The sequence below is a fragment of the Mirounga leonina genome, unplaced genomic scaffold, assembly GCF_011800145.1.
Source record: "Mirounga leonina isolate KUSES-001 unplaced genomic scaffold, KU_Mleo_1.0 Mir_168, whole genome shotgun sequence".
NCBI lineage: Eukaryota > Metazoa > Chordata > Mammalia > Carnivora > Phocidae > Mirounga > Mirounga leonina.
The window spans coordinates 51,207,940-51,230,798 of NW_023270426.1; the positions used below are offsets into that span (position 1 = coordinate 51,207,940).

The following is a 22,859-nucleotide window of genomic DNA, read 5'->3' on the forward strand; positions in this document are numbered from 1 at the left end:
ATGAATTATGAGCTGGCAAAACTTTCTGGAAACAGATGGATTCTTCACCCCATACAGATTATCTCTTCTCCCCTCATTTAAATTCATAGGAAACTTGTGGTAAAAATAGTAAAGCTCAACAAGCACAAAATATATATCACATGAGTAGCATTTATTTCTCCAGTTGGTTAGCTTTTGTTCTTAGACGCGGGGAGGCAGCTGTTCTTGTGGTCACTGTTAGAAAAGCAGAACTAAAACAACGAGAGGGAAGGGCAGCAGCGTTGGGAACAGGCAGTGAGCTGGAGGGCTTAAACTAGGGGATGGGTGGGAGCATTTTTGTTGCTGCCGGGAGAAAAACGGGGGTGGTAACACCAGCATGAGGTAAAAAGGCTTTCTGGGAGGACAGCAGCGCGGAGAGCAGGCTTGGTTAGCTGCCCGGCGGCGGGCGTGTCCAGTACAGGCCGCTGCGCCGCTCCGGCTGCGGAGGCTGCAGGCTGGGGGCGGGGGAAGCTGAGGCTAGGTCAACGAAGGGCAAAGGAAGCCGGACACTGACGCAGTTCGCCTCCCGATTCCGGCTTTCAGGCGTCTAGTGGGAAACCGAGTCCCCATCTGAAGCCGGTCTTCAAGCTGCCTCATTACCCCACCACCCTCCCAGCCACTTCCGGTAAGAAGCCCGGCACCCACAGCCCAGACCCCGCAGAGCAGCGCGCAGGCGCCTCGGGACTCGGCGGAGGCCGTGGACGCGGAGGGAGGGGGTGTGTGAGCCGTAGGAAAGCCTCTTCTGCGCCTGCGCTCTCTGCTCTTCTCCCCCCCCCCCCCCAACAGGTCGGGGGGGGAAAACAAACCCTGAGCTGACGTAGCGCACCCCCGGGGCTCCCGGCCGGGGTCGCTCTTCGTTCCTCTGCTTGACGTCGCATCGAGTCCCCAGAGAGCTCCTCAGGGGTGTGGGGAGGTAAGAGCCCCCATTAACAGGCAACTTGGCCTCTCCTCACCCCTGCTGCACTCTCGGAGGGGGCGGGGTGGCCGCTGGACCCGCCGACCTGGGCGCAGGGTCTGGCCCTCCTTTTCTTCCAGGGGCCGAGCCTGGGCCCCCGACTTGTTCTCTTTCCGAGCCCCTAGAGTTGAACAGGGAATCACGATCCTCAAACCTCGAGTCCCCTCGGTAGAGCTTGGAGGGCCGCAACCGGCAGGGAGAGCAATCTCGGCGGCTTTTTGCCGGGTCCCACCCACCCGGGCCGCCTCGAGTCGCCCCGAGTGCTCGGGGCTGCCGGGGAGCGCCCCGGGGGCCGCGGCGGGCGCAGGGAGAAGCGCCCCCAGGGCTGCCTGTCCCGCCAGGGGAGGGGCTGTGCCTGCCTGAGGGGACTGTAGTTCCCGCGGGGAGATCGTCTCTGCGCTGGGAGGACTTGGCTCCAGCAGAATCTGTCATCACCGCCCTTGCTCTTTCGTAAACCCCATTCTGGCACTGATGCATTTTCTCATCATTTTGGACAGAAGGATGCGGTGGTGTTCCTTTTCTCTACCTTTTCTCTGGTACCTCTGAAAAATTCTAAAAGATGACCTAACTTTTAAACTATTAACTTACGTGTACTACAGTGATTGCAAATTATTCCAGACTGAGTGTTCTTGTTAGTTTGGTATGGAAATCAGTCCATACATTTGATAAGTTCATCTTTTTCATTTAACAAAATAGGAAATTGGTTGGTCGATTTAGGTTCCTTAAATTATTATTTTGAGCTTGTTGTCTTCTGAATTGGCAGAAGTGTCATGGTTTGATCCAGGGAAACTATATATAATTTTTCACCCAATTTCTGCCTTTTTTTTTCTCCCGTGGATATTAAACTGCATGCTTAGTGTCAGAAAGAAGATCTTAAATATAATAAAGATTAAGAAAATATAATAAGCCATAATTCCACCATTTAAAGATAATCAACCGCAGTTAATATTTTGACTTTTACCTTCTTCCAGTCTTTTTTCTCGTGGCATTTTCTTAATTATGATGATGAGATATTATATAGAGTTGGATTGCCTGCTTTTCTTGCTTAAATTTAAGTGTTTCCTCATATTTTAAAACAAGCTTCATAAGTATAACTTTGTTTGAATATACAAGTAACGCATGAGCAAAATCTTTTGAAACAGTTACATGACAGATAAAGCTCCGTTCCCGTTTAATTATAATCCCAATGTTATATAATATGATGGTATCACAGTTTTTGAACCCAGTGGGGTCTCAGGATCCCTTTACAAACTTAAAAATTATTGAGGACTAAAAGAGTTTTTCTCTAATGCAATATATTTAGTATTTTAGAAATTAAAACTCAGAAAATTTCTAAAAATTATACATTAAAAACCCTTCACATGTTGAATTAAATAATATTCTTGAAAAATATTTTTTCTTTAAAAAATTTAGTGAGAAGGGTAGCATTGTTTTTTATTTTTGCAGATCACTAATGTCTGGCTTTATAGAAGGCAGCTGGATTCTCATATTTGCTTCTCCCTTCAATCTGGTGTGCTATATTGTACACTAAAGCACATTAAGAAAATCCAGCCTTGTATAGATAGGTGTTTGGAAAAGGAAGGACCCCACTGACCTCCTAAAAAGTTCTTGGGTCTTCCAGGGGTTTTCCGACCAGTTTAAGAAAGATGATTTAACTATTCTTGTATTGATGCACTGTTAGGTTCTTTGAAATTTTGCACTATTACAAACATTGCAAGTTGAAAGCTCTTGATAATGTGTGTCGTCCCCCCCCCCCCCCCCCCCCCGTGCTAATGTTTCTCTAGAAGTAGAATTACTTTGGATGCCTGGGTAATTTTCTTTTGTGTCATAATGTTGGTGTTTAGATGGTTTCAATGAATGATTTAGTGAAATATCTTTGCATGTTTTCAGTTGCTTTGGATTTTCTTAAATTTTTAAAAAGGAGAATTGTTATATCAAATGGATTCTCTTTGGGACTGTTGATACATGTTGTCACATTGTTTTTCTGAGAGAGTATACCAGTGTACTTCCTACCAACAGTATCTGAGATGCTCTTTTTGTCATACCCTTACAAACATTGACCACTTTTATTTAAAAAAATTGTGGGGGTGGCTGATTGGCTCAGTTGGTAGATCATGCGACTTTTGATCGTGAGTGTGAGCCTCATGTTGGGTGTAGAGATTGCTAAAAAGAAAAATTGTGTTCTGATTCAGTAGGCAACAAATGGTAAGTGTTCTACTTCGTATTACGTTGATAGTACAGATGGTGCTGTATTTTTTCATAATTTTATTAGTTGTTTGTATTAGTTGCCAATTTATAGTCCAGTGTCAATGTATTTTTCTAACAGATTTTTATTATCTTTTTTTATATTGTAAGAATATGCACTATAATTTTTTTTAGGAAAGGAACAAAATTATCTTTTCCCCTGTTTACAAAAGTAGTGCATTTTTGTAAAAAAAAAAAAAAAAAACAGAAAGAAACTAAAATACTATAGAGATACATAATGTGGATGTGAAAGACATGCATAATCACAGATACCATTATTAACAGTTTGGTGTTGGCCCTCCATATTTTTCTTCTGTGCCTTTGCTAATACTTTTTTTTTTTTAAACAACTTATTTGTAAAAATAGGTTTGTACTGTGCATAATGTTTTGCAGTTTGATTTTTTGTCATTTAACATTACATATTGGCTATTTTCCTATAGAAGTACATATAACTCTGGGCAAAGTTTTATCCAGAGGGGCTTTAGGAACATTAATTGTGATCTTTAGTTATCTGATGTCAGGCTCCTGTCCTCTTCTGTATTCTCTTCCTAGGTGATCTCAACCATTAGCAGGTATGTGCTGCCAATTCCCAAATCTTTTATCTATCTCAGACTTCTCTCCTGCATTCCAGATCCTTATATTCAACTGCCTATTGGACATCTCCCCCAGGATGTTCTCAAGGTACTGCAAACAACAGTCCAAATGTGAACTCATGTTTTCCCTCAGTCCTGCTCTTCTCTGTATCGCCTGTCATGGTCAGTGGTACCACTGTCTACCCAGTTACCCATGATGGAAACCTGGCAGTAATCCTAGCTTTTTCTCCCTTGCTTTCACTCTCCAGAATTTCCCATTCTTTAGCCACTTTTCTGTTAATCTCCTTTCCATCTGCTCTGTCCTGTGTCAGTTCAGGCCCTCATCATCTCTCATCTGAACCATTTTAGGAGTCTCCTTACTATTGGTTTTGTTGGTTTTCTGGTTAATCTTCTATGTTGCTGCCACTTTTTTTTAAATCATGAAGACATTTTTTAAAACCATTTTTTGTAAATATTGTAAATCTTTGATTGTAAATCTGAGAGTACATAAATGGTCAGGTAAGTAAAAATATTACCTAAATAAAATAGGTTATCATACGTACACATAAACTTCTTCAGAATAGGGAGTATATCTTATATTCCTTTTGTGTCTTCTTTATGTGCTAGATTATTGGCACAGTAAGTACATCTTAGTTGAATGAAATGGAAAGTATGTGCAGCTTCAAATTTCATGTTAAAAGGTTTCATGTACAGTATTTGTATTATATCTTATATAAATTGTTGGATTCTTATTTATCTTTTCTATACATTTTTAGGCACCTCAAATGACATAATGCTTAGTACAGTGTGCTATATAGAGATAACTCTATAAATAGATATTTCATGAATTCCATACTTTTTAGAAAAATTATTTTTTTCTGGTGAGAGACTATTTCTAGATTTTCTAATTCCTGTGCTTTATGTATTTAATATGTTCTATATTCAGAGTTCCTTTACTACTTTTTGCTATTATATTTTTTAATGTAATGTTAATGTTTATCAAAGGGATACTTGTACATAATTTAAAGAGTAAAATAAGACTACAAGACTTAAAATGAAAAGCAATAATCTTTTGCCCCAATCCTCTCTCCTGAACCCCACTCTGCAAAAGCAGCCTTTTTCAATCAGTGTTCCTCATCCAGAACGTAAATTGCGTTACTATTTCCTTAATTACCTCCTGGATGGTTTAAAACTAGTAATACTTAAAAAGCATAGGAAAGAAGGTAATTCATTACATAAAGTGGATGCCTTAGGGCATTAAGGCTTCATTCTCTTACAGAACCTTGCTGAGAAACACTCTTATAGAGTGACTAGACTCTTCAGCTCTTTATTTATTTTTTTGTTCAACTCTTTTTCACCTCTAGGTTTTTAAATAACCTGCTTACTTATACAGCTATCTCCCCATCCTACCACAGTTTTAGATACTATTTACCAATTTCCTATTATAGAAGATGAGAGTTTAGGTTTGTTACACAAGCCTCCACCTTTAAACACTGCACTTTCCTCACCTCTTATCTGCAGATTAGTTCTATGTTAATTTTTAGTTAAATCATTATTTAGTGTTTACATCATTTAAGTATGTGCATAATATGTACAGGTGACCAGGTATATTGTGCTATTTCTTTGTTATATAATTTTTTGTTTTTTTCCTAGAGTTTATAATTACCTTATTTATTTATTTTTTTAAAGATTTTATTTATTTATTTGTCAGATTGAGAGAGCACACAAGCAGGGGGAGCAGCAGGCAGGGGGAGAAGCAGGCTCCCTGCTGAGCAAGGAGTCTGATGTTGGACTCGATCCCAGATCCCTGGGATCATGACCTGAGCCAAAGGCAGACGCTTAACCGACTGAGCCACCCAGGCGCCCCTACCTTAGTTCTTCTATATATCTACCTTTTATGTATCTTTATGAATGTATGTTTTATATCTTTTTGATGTATCTTTTAAAATGTATATATTTTAAGATTTTATTTAAGTAATCTCTATCCCCAACATGAGGCTCAAACCTACAACCCGGAGATCAAGAGCTAGCTGTACCCTCCACTTAATGAGCCAGCCAGGCGCCCTGTCCTTTATATCTTTAATTTATTAACAACCCTTCAGACAAGATATGTAAATCCCCTTTTGGTAGATTTAAAATGTCTGTTGTTTGTTTTGCAACATCTTTCCTGTAATTGCTTGTCACCCTGCATCCATCTTCATTCATTGCTCTCTAGGCCTGTTGTTGCACAGCTTTCTTTGAGGTGTGTCCTTGTATGATCATCTGTGCATTGCATTTGTCTCTCCCTGTGTTGAATAGCCTGTTTCTGACTTCAGCCCTTCCTCTTTCTTGTTGTCTCCCTCATATTGATAGAGTACATATTCTAGTGGGCCCCTGAAAAAGACTAAAGGGGAGGGAACATTTCTGGATTCTTGCCTGTCTAAACATGTTTTTTAAAATTCTTCCCTCAAACGTGATTGATAGCTTAGCTAAATATAGAATTCTGGGTTGTAAATAATTTACTTTTAGAATTTTGGAGGCATTCCATTGTTTTCCACCTTCTAGTGTTGCTACTGAGAAGTCCAATGACAGATATGATAACCAGTCCTTTGTATGTGACCTGCTATTGCTCTCTGGAAGCTTTTGTATTTATTCACTAAGTCTGTAATAAGCTTATTTTTTGTGGCAGGCATTGCTCAAGATACTTTGAATATATTGGTGAACAAAAATACAAGACATGTACCCTCATGAAGCGTAATTTCTTGGAGGGAGGAGTTGTTCCAGATGGTAAACAATATAATAAATACATTATATGAAAAGTTAGAAGGTTGTAAAGTAAACAAATGCCTTAGAATAGAGAAAAAGGAGAGCAGGATGGGATGGGGAGGCCAGGAGTGTAGGGGAAAGGTGGGGGCTGCAGTTACAGCCTGAAATGGGTTGATCTTTCTGTAAACCACTCTGGTATTCTGAAATTTCACAATGATGTGGCTTGATAAGGATTTTTCATTCATTTTGTTGGGCCCTAACTGGGCCCTTTCCACCTGGAGATCATATCCTTCAGTTCTGAGGTATTTTATTTGACAGTTTCTTCCTTTTTGTCTTCCTACAGTTTTTTTCTGGACTTATCATTTGAATATTAGACCTCTTCAGATTAAATTTCTAATCTTTCCTTTCTTTCCCTTTTTGTTTTACTTTCTAGGATATTTTCTCAAGTTTATTTTCCAATGCCTTCACTTCATTAAAAAAAATCTTTTTATTTTAGAGCGGTTTTAGATTTATAGGATTATTGGGAAGATAGTCCAGAGAGTTCCCATTAACCCCATACCCAATTTCCCTATTATTACATCTTACATTAATATGGTACACTTATCATGATTAATGAACCAGTATTGATATATTAGTATTAACCAAAGTCCATACTTTATTCACATTTCTTCAATTTTTCCCTAATATGTTCTGATCTCGGAGTCCATCCAGGATACCACATTACCCTGATTAGTCTTTTTTTTTTTTTTAAGATTTTATTTAGAGAGAGAGAGAGAGAGAACGAGCAGGGAGAGGAGGGTCCAAGGGAGAAGCAGACTCCCCGCGGAGCAGGGAGTCCAATGCAGGACTGGATCCCAGGACCCCAGGATCATGACCTGAGCCGAAAGGCAGACGCTCAACCGACTGAGCCACCAGGCACCCTACCCTGATTAGTATTAGTCTTGTCTCCTTTGGTTCCCCTTGGTTGTGACAGTTTCTCAGATGTTCTGTTTTTGATCTTCTTGAGAGTTTTGAGAATTACTAGTACATTATTTAGCAGAATGTCAGTTGTGGTTTTTCTCATATTTTTCTCATAATTAGATTGGGCTAATGTGTTTTAGGAAGAAGACAACAGAGATAAAGTGCCATTGTCATCACATCATATCAAGGGTACATACTATCAACATGACTTACCACTGTTGTTTTCTTTTATCCACTGGCTTGAGGTAGAGTTTGTCAGGTTTCTCCACTGTGAAGTTATTTTTTCTCCCTTTCTATACTGTACTTTTTTTTTTTAAAGATTTTATTTATTTATTTGAAAGAGAGAATGAGATAGAGAGCATGAGAGGGGGGAGGGTCAGAGAGAGAGGCAGACTCCCTGCTGAGCAGGGAGCCCGACGTGGGACTCGATCCCGGGACTCCAGGATCATGACCTGAGCCGAAGGCAGTTGCTTAACCAACTGAGCCACCCAGGCGCCCCTCTATACTGTACTCTTAAGAAGAAAGTATGTACAGCACACTTAAGGAACAGGGAGTTATGTTCCATTTCCCTGAGAGCAAAGTATCTATGGAAATTATTCAGAATTTTTCTGTGTGGGAGATTTGTCTTGTTCCCTATTTATTTATCTCAATATGAACTCATTTTTTTAAATGCTTTGGGTAATAAGCCAGTACTGGTTTATATATTTTATTGTTCAGATTGTTCCAGCTTTGGCCTTTGGGAGCTCTTTCAGTTGACTTCTGTATCCTTTTAACATACCTCCTTCATTGTATGTGTGTATACATCCATGCGTGCATGTGTACATGCACTTTATTTCTGGGATTACACGATGCTCCATGCTCATCTTGTATATTTTCTGCCCCAAAATGGAGCCTTGGTTCCTTTTGTTGGAGAAACCATGCTCTGGGTGCTAAGTATGATTGTTGTCCCTGGGATGTCTTGCTTCTAGGCCCTCTCAGCTAACAGAGCAAGATATATACGTGTTTATACTAATACCTATAAATATTTCACATAAAAAATTAGCACAGATGTGTAACCATCTCTGTCTGTATTAAGCTACCCATGAGTTTATACCGATGTCTCCAATTCAAATCCATTACCATATGGATCATTTTAGCTTCCTTCCCTTTTGCTTATCTAACCTTCCCTTCCAACAGCGAGAAACCTGGCTCCCATCATTAGCCATCCATTTACTTTTTAATTCTAGTTCAATCCAGTATACATGTATAATGGTTCCAAAATTGTTAACCCATACCCCCATGGGAAACAGATTTATCAACTAGAGCACAATGCTTGTGCTCCTTTTGCCTTCAGCCTTACAGATTCACTCATTTCCAAAGGTAGCACTGTATTTCTCCACCCCTTTCAGTAAGGTTGTTTATTGGTAATTTGTGTTTCTCTCTTTTCTTAATTAGCCTAGTTTATTAATTTTATTGATTTTTTTTCAAAGAAAAGAGTTTTTGGCTTAAATGTTTGTTTGTTTTTTTCTGTTGGTCTATTGTTTTCCTGTTTTTAATCTCATTTGTTTCTGTTCAATTCTTTGTCATCTTTGCTTCTGCTTGTTTTGCTCTTCTTGCTCTCCTTTTTCTAGTTTCCCAAGAGGGAAACTTAGATGATTGACTTTTAGATCTTTTTTTTTTTAACCTATGCACTTAAGTTATAAATGCCCCTCTAAGCACTGCTTTCACTGCATCCAACAAGCTTCACTTGAATTTGAGATTTTTGCTATCACTTTCCATGATGACTTTTCCCCCCTCCATATGTTCTTTATTTATGGCTTCCCATTCCTGTGTCATAGTTGCACTGTTACTTTTCTGAGAATATTAATTAGTTTCTTTGAAGTTTTCTTCTGTTTCCTGCATTGTCTCTTTCTCCCAAGTTCCTTCTGTTTGTTTTGATGTCTATGTTTTTGTGTACTATTGTATATGTATGGTATAACCACAATTTAAAGATGGAAGTAAAAGAAGTAATGTGCTTTGTTAAATTAGGATGACATACCACTGTTACTGAAAATTGTTCTGAAGTTTACCTGTTGCCAGCATAATTACTGTTCCTTTTAAGATGACCTTTTCCTAAGGGTGCTCAACCTTTGAAGTACAAAAGTTTCACTATAGAGTGGTCACTTGTGAATTTCTCCTTATTTAAGTTGCTTGGTATAATGAATTACCTGTATTTGTTGAGTTGTGTTTTTCATCAATTATAGAAAAATTCCTAGCATTATCTTTTCAAGCATACTTGTTTCATGCTCTCTATCTTCTGTATGGGACTCCATTCTCATGATGGATGATTTCTGCCATCCATGTCTCTTAACCTGTTATATTTTCCCCTTTCTTGTCTCTCTGGGCTGCATTTTAGGTTATTTCTTCAGTTAGGTTTTCCAGTTCATTCAGTTCTTTCTTAGCTGTGTCTAATCTGTTTAACTCATCTTTAAAGTATCCTTATTTTTTTTTCTGGACCTCAAGTGTTTTCAGTTCATGGCAGCTATCTTGTAAAACCCTCTCATTTGTTCATTGTCTTTTATTCCTCACTTCTTACTCTATTCTTCACCCCAGGCAACTGTTCAGATGTGCTTTGTAATGTATATCTTTTTGTTTGTGTGTATATATTGCAAAATTTGTATTGTTTTATTGTGTTTTACAAAAGTAACAGTATGGAACAGGTTGGAAATTTTTTTTTTTTTTTAAAGATCTTTCACTAAAGACAGTGTGAGGAACATTGCTGTAGAGTGTTCCACTTTCTGGGTTTAGCTAGTTGCTTTGTTTTGATGTCACCTAACTTGTCCCTTTATGCCTGAATTTCCTGTAAATACACAGTTCTAAAAGCTTGATTAGATTCAGGTTCAGTTTTTCGGGGCAGGAATACATTATATGTGATGTTGTATCTTCTACACCAGGCACATAATGTTTGGTTCTTCCACATTTATTGATGGTGAAATTGATCAGTAGAAGTCAGATGTGCTTGCCTGTTCCCACCATTATAAAGTTACGCTCCAACCTTTCATCTAACACTTTTAGAATATATTGATAATCATTGCCTAGTCTGTTAATTGCATTAAGGATTTCCAAGAGATAATTATTAAAATTTTAATAATAAAAAATAAAATTTTAATCCATCTGTGTTTATTAATTGGAATTCTTATCTAAAAAACTTTCCCTCAGCAGCTACTTTATTATTCTAAAGTACATTTTGTAAATAAAGGGGAGGATAAATTATTGGCTCTTTTCCCTCAGTGTATCAACTTTCAGAGTAATGAGTTTGTGCCCTGGCAACCCTCTAATGAGTGGTGTTATTTGTTTTTGTTTTTAGTATCATTATGATCTCTTGGTTTTTTATCTATTTGATTTGTGTTCAGTCCTTTGCAGCCTTCATTCATTTGATGTTTGGTTGTCCCATTTAAGACAGTAGGAGCCCCCCTTCAACTAGGCTCCTCTGTCCTTTTAATTTTATCCCTTTAGTTACTGATAGATTCCTTTAAGGAGTCTCAGGCTCATTTGTGGAGTTCTTGAGACAGATCAGAGGTTTATCTACTTTATTCATAAAACTAACTTTTTTGTACCTCTCTTGTATGTTCATTTTCTATTTCTTTAACTCCTGCTCTTAGTTTATTAGTCTTTAATCTTCTGTTCTGAATATAAGCATCTAAAGCTCTAAGCATTTGAAGTACCACTTCTGCTGAATCCCACAAGTGTTTGTATGAAGTATTTTTACTTGTATGTAGTATATTTTATATTACTGTATTATATATTTATATTTGGTATATGGTACTTATAACTATTTTTAGCTTTCAATTGTGAATTCTTCTTTGACTTATGTAACTTAAGTAACATGAGTTACTTAGGTAAGTCTTTTAAAATTTACAGTAGTGTATGTATGTATGTAATGTTGTTAGAGTTGGTTTTCATGTCATTTTGTATATAAGGAGGCAATTTTCCTAATTAAATTGTAGATTCCTCAAAGCAATATATTTATGTCTTTTTCCTGACTATGTTTCTTGGTATTCAGTAGATGGTGTAATATTTATATGTTAGAGAATTAAATGAACTATCATAACTTTTTATTTTCTAGGCATATAAGGATTAAACTCTGAATAAGTCTACAAGTAGGATGGACAGTTATTTTAAAGCAGCAGTCAGTGACTTGGACAAACTCCTTGATGATTTTGAACAGAATCCAGGTTTGTTGGTTTTTAATTTTTGCTGCTAATGGAATTTTTAAGTGTCTGTGATTCAGTTATCCCAGATATAGAGTACTCTTAGCAAAATTTGGTTTCAGTTTTGGTCACATGGTTATATTGTGTAAGTTCACATTTCATTATAGTATACTAGCCTATTCTTATACTGAATAGAACCAATAGCCAGAAATAGAAGTAAGGAAACTAGAAGTTTTCTCTACAGATACAAATTTAACTAAAAGAAAGACCTTTAAAATCAACATGAGCCAGCTAAAAGCAACTTGAAAACTTTACATAAATTGGTATTTCATTAATATGAGAGATGTTTTACTCAGCTGATAATGAAGACTAGGAAACTAGAGAGAGAGAACCAAGAAGTTAGATTGTTTTTCAGCTCTTCCTCAGTCTGGTTTTTATAATGCAACTGAGTTATTTTAGGTGGAATTTTTATCACATTGTGACATCTACACTGAAAAGTAAAAACCCTAAGTAGTTTAAATCTAAATAAAAATACTTTTGGAGGTTATCATTTTGTAAGAGAGTAGCCTATTTCTGATCTAAACAAAAGTTTAGTTAGTTTAGGAGTCTTAAAAAACATATTTGTGATAATTTTGCTTTGGCTTTCCTGAATAACATTGTATCTCTATTTTAATTAGATGAACAGGATTATCTCCAGGATGAGCAAAACACATTTGATTCTAACCACTGTTCAGTTTCTTCAGAGTTGGCTTCCTCACAACTGACTTCACTGCTACCAAAGGATCAACAATACATTAATTGTTGTGCCTCATCAGAAACATGCTGTGAAACAAATCAGATTTCCCTGAACAAAACGCTTGAGGGACTAACTTCCATACAAAATGAAAAAAATGTAACAGGACTTGATCTCCTTTCTTCTGTGGATGGTGGCACTTCAGATGAAATCCAGCCTCTCTATATGGGACGATGTAGTAAACCTGTCTGTGATCTGATAAGCGACATGGGTAACTTAGTTCATGTAACTAATAGTGAAGAAGATATTAAACAGTTATTGCCAGATGATTTTAGGTCTAGTGCAGATTCTTTGATTGGATTGGATTTATCTTCAGTGTCAGAAACTCTTTGTGCTTCCTCAACAGACCGTGGTAATAATACTGTCAGAGAGGAACAGAATGATGTCAACTCTGAATTACAAAACAGAGAAATTAGTGGAGCTGAAGAATTGGGTATAAAAGTAGATACAACACCTTCAGATTCATGTAATTACAGTGTAAAAGAGAATTTAAAGGATAAAAAGATCTCTAATCAGTTAGAACCAGTTGTTGATTTTAACATGCCATCTGTTTTGACTCAACAAAGTTCCGAAATGTTTGATGCCAAAGACAGCCTACAACACAAGGACCAGCCATGTGAGTTACTGAAAGCCGATAAATGTTTGGTAAAAGAGGAAGTAGATGTGGCAGTCATAGCTGCCACAGAATGTTTAGAAGAAGGAGACCACACAAGTGCTTTGCCTTGCAATTTTCCAAAAAATGAAGATTTATACTTAAATAATTCAAATGCAAAAGATGAAAATTTCAAATTACCTGACTTTTCCTTTCAGGAAGATAGGACTGCTATAGTTATTAAACAGTCTGCAAAAGAAGGCTCAAGAGATGTAGATCTTAAAGATAATCAAGATGTAATTCAAGATTCCTCTCCAACTCCACATGTTTCAGGTGAAGAGATGTACTCCTCACTGCCCTGTCTTCCAGTACCTGGGTCTTTGTGTGGATCATTAATTGAAAGTAAAGCACATGGTGATTGTTTACCACAGAATGAACGTAAAGATAACATACAAGATGCAGTGCCAGTGCATGAAGAAATACAGAAGAGTGTTATTCTGGGTGGGGAACCATTGGAGGAGACTGATCTTTTGAAACAAGAAAAATGTAAAAACATAATTGAACAGGTGGGAAATGGAAAGGTAGAGTCCAACCAAATGGTAATCAGAGTTGAGTCTTTGGATCACCCTGGTAACACAAACTCTTCTATAGCTACAGAATCTCAGATGGAGCTTTCTGGTGCTAATGCCCCAGTGTTTCCTGATCATTGTGAAGGTCTCTCTTTTTCAAGCAATGATATTGATGGGCAAGACTTAGATTACTTTAATATTGATGAGGGCATGAAAAGTGGTGCACTAATTAGTGATGCTGAACTTGATGCCTTTCTGACTGAACAGTATCTTCAGACTAGTAACATAAAATCGTTTGAAGAAAGTGTAAATGACTCAAAATCTCAAATGAATCAGATAGACACGAGAGGCCTAGATGATGGGAGCATCAATAATATGTATTTCAACGCTGAAACAGGCGCTACTGGAGAAAGTCCTAGCATTAATATGATTTGTGAAACAGTTGATAAACAGAATACAACAGAAAATGGTGGCCTTTCTTTAGGGGAAAAAAGTACAATTCCAGTTGAACAAGGGTTATCTAACAGTAAATCTGAGATTACGAATGAATTTTCAGTCTCTGATATTAACAGTCAATCTGTTCATGTTGGAGGGGCCAGACCAAAGCAATTGTTTAGCATTCCATCAAGACCAAGGGGTTCAAAGGAACCAAATAAGCCAGATGTTCCAAATATGCCTGAAAGTGAGCCCAGCATAGCAAATACGATTGTTCCAACCACTTGTACTACCGATTCTACAATTGATCCTCAGGTTAGCTTCAACTCTAATTACATTGATATAGAAAGTAATTTTGAAGGTGGATCCACTTTTGTAACTGTGAATGAAGAATCTGTACCTGTAAACACTTGCAAAGAAGGCCTGGTTTTGGGCCAGAAACAACCTACTTGGGTTCCTGATTCAGAAGCTCCAAACTGTATGAACTGCCAAGTCAAATTTACTTTTACGAAACGGCGACACCACTGCCGAGCATGTGGGAAAGTAAGTTTAAAAATCTTTGTCTTTTATTCTTTTGAGACATTTTAAGTGAAAGTGAAATTTAATGTGACAAAAAAGCTGATTAATAGATAATTAAAAGTTTTGGATAGTTTAAAATCATTTTTCACTTACATGGAAATATATAAAGCACTGTCATTTTATAGATTGCTTGAGGGTGACTAAATGTCACCTTGTCATGAGTATGATGTACTGGGAAATGAGGAATGCTAAATACTAGTTTTTGTGAAATCTAAGAATATGTCTTTATCTCTCTAACATTAACACATGAGATGTCCCAAATTCAGTAATATACCCCTGTATCATTGAATTAATTTCAAGACCACTCTGCAGTTAGTGTTATAGTCTATATCTAGGGAAACGTTGGGGGGTGGGAAGCAAATTGGCTGCCACAGGTTCAGAATGCTGAAGCTGACCTTGTTTGCATTCTGACTGCCTTGTCTATAAACTCTTAAGGGATGCCTATAGAAATAACATTGCATTTTTTATTCAGCATTTTTTAGTATTATGTTGGTCTCAGATCAACCCTCCTCTCTTTTAGAAAAATAATAACATTCTACTTTTAAAAGTTTTAAGTAAAGGACCACAGAAAACTTTTTAAATTATAAGCCTATTCATTAAAGAAAATTTTTGTTCTTTTCCAATTAGCAGAATTGATTTAAAGGAATTCTCCTTGTCAGAGACACGATTTTAAATTGCAGAAACCTCATTGAAGTAAAACAAATAGAATCATTTTAATAACTGCCTGTGATTATAGTGATCAGAAAAATTATATAATCAGAAAAATGGTGTTTGGTTAATTAGATTTTTGGCTCCTCTCCCCCTGCCTTCCATAGGTATAAACGTGCTTGACACAAAACCAAATTTGATATTTTATTCTTTATAGGTATTTTGTGGTGTCTGTTGTAATAGGAAGTGTAAACTACAATATCTAGAAAAGGAAGCAAGAGTATGTGTAGTCTGCTTTGAGACTATTAGTAAAGGTGAGTATTAACCTGACATATTTTCTTCCAGTAATTGAATATATCTTAAAAACAACTGGATTGTGACAAAGATAAACTTCTTTATTTTCTTAAGGCGAGGACCTAGTGTTGATTTATCTGGCTTAGGTGGGACATCCCACGGCTTGGTTTCTCTTCTTTTTGTTCTACTCTCACAATTAATACTACCAATCTGGAAAGGAAGCATTCAATTTCTGGAGTGGCAGTTCATTAACTTTTAACAGGTACCAAGTCCCTAAATGCTGCATTTCATCTGCCTATTTGTTTTGTCATCATCATTGTCATCTTTCATCCTAATCTAAACATTTATAGAATACTTAACAATAAGTAGAATTCAGTGTTATAAATTAATAGCATAATGCAAGATAATAGTTCCCACCTTTTTGGAAATTACACCCTAAGATGGGAATACAAAATAAGGTAATAATATTTATGATTTTATAGATAAGTTCATATCTGTCACAGTATTGGCACATTTTTGTCTCATACATTTTTTTCCCTTCTCAATTTTAGAATTTTGTTTGTATGTATTTCCCATTGTTTCTGGCTCCCTAGCTTAGCTACTACCGTTATCAGCAATTATCTTGGTGGTCTTATTTGTGTTCTCACAGAGTGTGTGTGTGTGTGTATGTGCATTGTATTGTGTGTGGTTTTTTTTTTCCCCCTCAAATACACATTTACTCTTCTTGGCATTTTCCCAAAGATTTGTTGACAGTTTAATTCCCAGCAAATAGTACTTGGGACTTTTCAGTACTTGACCTGTATATTAGCTCAGGTATTGCTTCCTGTTAGCCAGGAGAATAAATACCTGATAATAATTTGTTTTTCTCTTTTGAATAAAGATAACTTTTTTCAGCAATTCTCCAAAAAGCTCTGATATGAGTCTATTAGCCTGAGGTAAGCTGCTTTTCTCCCTGCTGTTGACCTCTGCTCTGGAAGATAATAGAGTGTAAACTTTTTATATTTCCATCTTACCAACATTGTTTATGAAGAGGTTAGTTTAAGACTCTATAGTTGTTTTGTTTTTTCCTGTGCTATTTCAGTAGCCTAGAAGCCTGCTGGAGCTGTTAGCCAGACAACCTGCTGGAATTCAGAAATATGAGAGCAAGTTCCCATAATAATTCTCTCTCCCCACTTGAAAAATAAATAGCCATGAAGATCTGAAACATTATTTGAGTTGACAGGTCAGATTTTTGGGTGAACATTAAAACATTTTGACTGTAAGTTTCCAGGAGAGGAGAAGATAGTCATTAAAGAGATTCAATAGGATGTTGAGATCATGCTTTGGTTTATCAAAGAAAATACCTTGAAATGAATATGGTTATCTAGTTATCTGTTTTATTTATAGTGTTATGATATAGCATGTATTTGCACTTATGGTTCTGTGTAACACTAATTTATATACCACAAAAAAACATACAAGTTATTTTAATATCAACCTTAGGGTTGAAGATGGTAGAAGTGATCATTTAAAATAATGTTATTAGGGGCGCCTGGGTGACTCAGTCGTTAAGTGTCTGCCTTCAGCTCGGATCATGATCCCAGAGTCCTGGGATTGAGCCCCGCATCGGGCTCCCTGCTCAGCAGGAAGCCTGCTTCTCCCTCTCCCACTCCCCCTGCTTGTGTTCCCTCTCTCGCTGTCTCTCTCTCTGTCAAATAAATAAATAAAATCTTAAAAAAATAAAATAAAATAATGTTATTAAATAAGATGAGAAAGATGGCACAGGGTTGTAAGACAAATTCCATGAGGGATTAAAAGAAAAGATAGTTTAATTAGAGATTATAGATAATGAGGAAGTTGTGCTGAGACTGTATAAGTTTCAGGGAAGCCTGCATGTGAGTGCCATTAGGTAGATTTGGGGCAAGTTGGACATTACTCAAAACCCGGAGTAAGATGTATGGATTTTATTTGGTGAGTTGAAGCCATTTCATGAGAGTACTATCATTCAGTGGCACTTGAGGAGGATTACTTTAGCAGTGGTGACATTTATGGTAGATTGGTTTGGAGAAATGATGAGGGGAGAGCTACCAGTGCTGTTCCATGTCACTTGGATGAAAAATCATTCAGCAATATTCAAGCAGTCTTTTGCATTTTGGAGCTCCAGTTGTGAACAGAATATACTCCTGTTCTCATGAAGTTTATTATTTCATGGAGCTTAGGAATGTGGGGAGAGGTGTACAGTAAGCGAAGAGAATATCAGATGGTGATAATATCCTAAATTAAAGTAAGAGAGTGTAAGAGGGATAGATAGTAACAGATTGGTGGCAAGAGGTAGTATTTTTTTTTTAAAGATTTTATTTATTTATTTGACAGAGAGAGAGTGAGAGCAGGAACACAAGCAGGGGGAGTGGGAGAGGGAGGAGTAGGCCTCCCGCTGAGCAGGGGGCCTGATGTGAGGCTCTATCTCAGGACCCTGGGATCATGACCTGAGCTGAAGGCAGACGCTTAACCGACTGAGCCACCCAGGTGCCCCAAGAGGTAGTATTTTTTAATGATAGGCAGAGTTAGGCTTTATGATAATCTGACATGTGGGCAGAGACTTGAAGTGAGAGAATAAAGCTATGTGAGTATTTATAGGAAGAACAGTCCAAGCAGAGAGAACAGTAAGAGCAAAGACTACACTAGGAGAGTGCTTGCTTGACTTGTTGAAGAACCAGGAAGCCTGGATGGCTGGATCATAATGAACAAGTGGGATAGTAGTGAGAGATGAGGTCAGAGAGAGAGCTAAGTAGGAAGGCAGAGGAGGTAGTAAGATTTGTAGGGATTTGTGAACCACTGTAAAAACTGAAATCTTCACTCTACTTGGGAAGCCATTAAAAGATTTTAAACAGGAATGATGTGATAGGATTTATGTCTTAAAGGAATCACTCTGAACTGTGTTGAAAATATACTATAGGGGTACAAGGATAAAAACAGAGACAGTCATATTAAATAAAGTCATATTTTCTTTAGTAGATAAACATATGCCAAATATAATACTGAAATAACTAATTGGTAGCTTATATTGAAGTAGAGTGCTGCCAACTGGAGTAAGGACATTATCTTTGCCAAGTGCCACTTCTTTTTCTTGCTTACCCACTGATTTCTTTCTCCTCACAACTTGAAAAATAGATAATTTATAATAATTTACTTTGAAGTTCAAAAGTATTTTAATATTTTAATATTTGTTCCCCTTTCTAGCTCAGGCGTTTGAAAGGATGATGAGTCCAACTGGTTCTAATCTTAAATCTAATCATTCTGATGAAAGTGCCACAATCCAGCCTCTTCAGGAGACTCAAACATCCGGTATACCTTCACCTACAACTTTACCGATCTCAGCACTTAAACAACCAAATGTTGAAGGTAACTAGAAAAAAATGCTGTGTCTTAGACTAAAGATAATTTTTTAATGGAATTTCTAGTTTGATAAGGTTTAGTGAGGACAGAGAGACAGACTAGGTATCAGAGGAATTTGGTACAGGGAACTGGTATATGTGTGTTAGAAGGTTGGAAGAGCAAAAGGGGCATACTCAAGTGACTCAGAGATTACTAACTACAGGAAGCAACCACTATTCCTAGGGTTGGGATAATGAAATGTGAAAGGCAATATTCTAGAACTCAGTTCAGGAGTACTGAGAAGTGTTTAGTTCTCAGACCTGGGATTCAGGGTGTGACTGGTGTTGTGATTTCTGGGAGAACACCATATAGCAAATGCTGGAACCATCAGGGGGCTTCACAGGATTCGTGTTCAGTGAATGAAGGAGTATTCCAGGCTTGATGGTCGGAGTACTGCAAATCACAGAGCATGCACCTATATCCGGTGGTACTGCTGATGCAAAGATCCTGGCAGGAACTAGAAACAGAATTCTTTCTCTTCCCACCTTCCAGTATCCCACCAATGCTATTGGCAGAACGTGACCAGAGCCAACCAGCAAGGGGGTCTGGGAGTTGCACTTCCCAGACTTCAGCCTGCCATCAAAGAGCACCTTATGGAAGGGTGGGTTTGGGTTTGAGAGACAATAGGTAGATAACTGGCATATCTCCCTTTCTTTAAAAATCTGTTTTTAAATGTATATTTTACCACAATAAATATGTTTTTTAAAATCTATTTAAAATTTTTTGGATTCTCCATTCTTTTTTATAATCTCTTGTAGTTTAGGACCTTGAGTAAAGCCTGTGTACATTTTTTTTTTTAAGATTTATTTATTTTAGAGAGTGAGAGAGTGAACAAGCAGGGGGTCGGCAGAGGGAGAGAGAGAATCCTGAAGCAGATGCCCTGCTGAGTGAGGAGCCCAAAGTGGGCTCAATCTCAGGACCCCGAGATTATGACCTAAGCCAAAACCAAGAGTTGGCTGCTTAAGTGACTGAGCCACCCAGGTGCCCCAAGCCTGTGTACATTTTTAAATACAAACTATTAGTCTCTAACTTGCTAGAAAATCACTGTAAATGTCAGCTAAAAACAAATTCACATACTTCTGATAATTACTTTGAATTTCAGTTTATTTCTTAATGTAGCTATTTTCTATTTGTCATTATAACTTAGATAAGGAGATCAGCATATATGGTTGTATGTTACAGCTCTAAAATGAATAAATATGCTTTAAAAATATTTATATGTTCTCTTATATTGACATCCTAAATTACTAAATTATAAAAGTGTTGCAAATACATGAAGGATACCTTATTTAGTATGTCTATCCATACTGCAAAAATTGTATGTAATTCCAATTTTATATTATGTTCTGGAAGGTAGATGTTGATCCTTTGATTTTTATATTGTCATAAAGCCGTCTGGCAGCTATTTTCATAACCTTCCTCTGTGGATGCTTTGTAACAAAAGAAAATACATATTTATGCTGATATCTAGTTATTTCCTCCAAATTGGGAGGAAAATATTAATAAAGGTCAATATCCACATTATAAGAACAAAAATATTATGCTTCTCTTATTAAGTACATTAAAAATAAGAAATGACCTATTTTAAATAAAGAATTTTAAGAAAATGACCTCTGATGCACAAGTGATCCTGTTTCCTTTTTTAGACTTTTTATACTTCTTTCTGTTCTTCCCATGTTTTTCTTTGCTTATCTGTCATGCTCCGGTCTACATTTTTCCACCTTGTGCCTTAGTCTTTAAATTGTATTCATTCTTCACTCACTACTTAGTAATACAGGCTTTAAATTTGCCTCCACTGTCTTAAAGATAAAACCTCTCCTGCCCACTCTTTTTCTGAGTATATGATTCCTAGGGTTACTCCTGCCTTTGTATAAATTAGGAAAAGACTTCCATTCCAACTAGATGAATCACAAAAGGCCACTTCTTTAGGCCTTTGCAGCACTGAGAAGGCAGGTCTTGCCAATGGATAGCAGAAAGGTTTTAAAAACATTTCCCACTTGAGGGGCACCTGGGTGGCTCAGTTGGTTGAGCGACTGCCTTCGGCTCAGGTCATGATCCTGGAGTCCCTGGATCGAGTCCCGCATCGAGTCCCGCATCGGGCTCCCTGCTCGGCAGGGAGTCTGCTTCTCCCTCTGACCCTCCTCCCTCTCATGCTCTCTGTCTCTCATTCTCTCTGTCTCAAATAAATAAATAAAATCTTAAAAAACAAACAAACAAACAAAAATATTTCCCACTTGATTTAGTATTAAATCATTGCAATATACCAAATTCAAGTGCTTTACTTTTTAAACTGATTCTAGGATTATGCTCCAAAGAACAGAAGAGAGTATGGTTCGCAGATGGTATACTGCCCAATGGTGAAGTTGCAGATACAACAAAATTATCATCTGGAAGTAAAAGATGTTCTGAAGACATGAGTCCTCTCTTACCTGATATGCCCTTGGTAAGGAATCTAAAGAATGACTTGTTAATTTAATAACATTTTATTTTAAATATATTTCATAGTGTGATTATTAGAGTACTTTTTTTTTAATGCTGTGAGCTTCCTAAAATGACAAACATGATGTAGTGAATATATTTTAGATTTTATCTTTTTTAATGTCAGTTTAAGGTAATGATTCTCAAACTTACTGGTCTCAGGACCCCTTTATGCTCTTAGAAGTTACTGAGAACTTCAAAGAATTATAGATTATGTGGGTTATACCTAGTGATAATTACTGTATTAAAATTAAAATTGTGTGGGGCACCTAGGTGGCTTAGTCGGTTGAGTGTCCAAGTCTTGATCTCAGCTCAGATCTTGATCTCAGGGTTGTGAGTTCAAGCCCCACATTGGGCTCCATGCTGGGCATGAACCTACTTTAAAAATAAATAAATAAATTTGGGATGCCTGGGTGGCTCAGTTGGTTAAGAGTCTGCCTTCAGCTCGGGTCATGATCCCAGGGTCCTGGGATCAAGTCCTGCATCGGGTTTCTTGCTCAGCAGGGAGCCAGCTTCTCCCCCTGCCTGCTACTCTCCCTGCTCATGTGTTCTCTCTCTATCTCTCAATTTGAGAAATAAATAAATAAAATCTTAAAAAAAATAAAATAAGTAAATTTATTTAATTAAAATTGTGGAAAAAATTTAAAATTAATTTAAAAATTAATTTGCTGTAGTAATAGAAATAATATCTTTATGAGACATATTTTAAAACAAAGTTTAGTGAGAGGAATAACACTGTTTTACATTTTTGCAAAATTCTTTGATGTCTGGCTTAATAAAAGACAAATTCTCACATCTGCTTCTATACGCAGTCTGTTGTGATATGTTGTTTTTGGTTAAATTATATGAAGAATATCCTAGGACCTCACTGACTCCCTGAAAGAGTCTTGGGAACCTCAGAGAACCCTGACCCACATTTTAAGAACCCCTGGTATAGGGAAATAGAACTGAGATTTAGTAATTTAATTTAGACTAATATTTGTTTAATGATTTTCAAACATCCAGCAAAGTATCGGACAATGTTATTTATGTTTGCATTTACACAAATGTGCTAGGTGTTAAATAAAAGATACGTAATACAGAATTCCAGCCAACTAAGAACTTTCACTGTAAAGTAGCAAAATATTCATAGAAGTGAGTATTCATACATGCAGTAGGAATGCTTTTATTTAGTAAACAGATATTTATTGAACATCTACTCTGCCAGCTACCTGGTTTGTCCTGTGTGTATATATTAGACAAGATCAGTATGTATCCTGCTCTGTTTCACATACCATATAAATGTATGCTGTTTGTCAGGGTTCATGAGCTAGAATTTACAAATAGCCCTTATTACCACAAGCACCTACCCTCAATTGATATTTTAACAAAATGAAAGTTCTAAACAGCCTAGT

At 37.1% G+C, this 22,859-nt stretch overlaps 1 protein-coding gene across 6 annotated transcripts in view; it reads left to right on the plus strand.

The window, feature by feature from the left end:
- The first annotated feature begins 541 nt into the window (after nt 1-541).
- Nucleotides 542-22,859, plus strand: part of ZFYVE16 (zinc finger FYVE-type containing 16) — a 45,604-nt gene continuing 23,286 nt past the window's right edge. For 2 of the 6 annotated variants that reach the window (XM_035014743.1, XM_035014746.1), the window contains exons 1-6: nt 790-931; nt 11,579-11,687; nt 12,341-14,595; nt 15,497-15,593; nt 18,793-18,954; nt 21,288-21,430. In XM_035014743.1, the coding sequence (XP_034870634.1) occupies nt 11,618-11,687; nt 12,341-14,595; nt 15,497-15,593; nt 18,793-18,954; nt 21,288-21,430 (2,727 nt within the window). In that variant the 5' untranslated portion in view covers nt 790-931; nt 11,579-11,617. Of the gene's footprint in view, nt 644-787; nt 932-3,580; nt 3,899-11,578; nt 11,688-12,340; nt 14,596-15,496; nt 15,605-18,792; nt 18,955-21,287; nt 21,431-22,859 lie in introns of those variants that run through there. The other 4 variants (XM_035014744.1, XM_035014747.1, XM_035014745.1 and 1 more) reach the window with 4 other exon arrangements.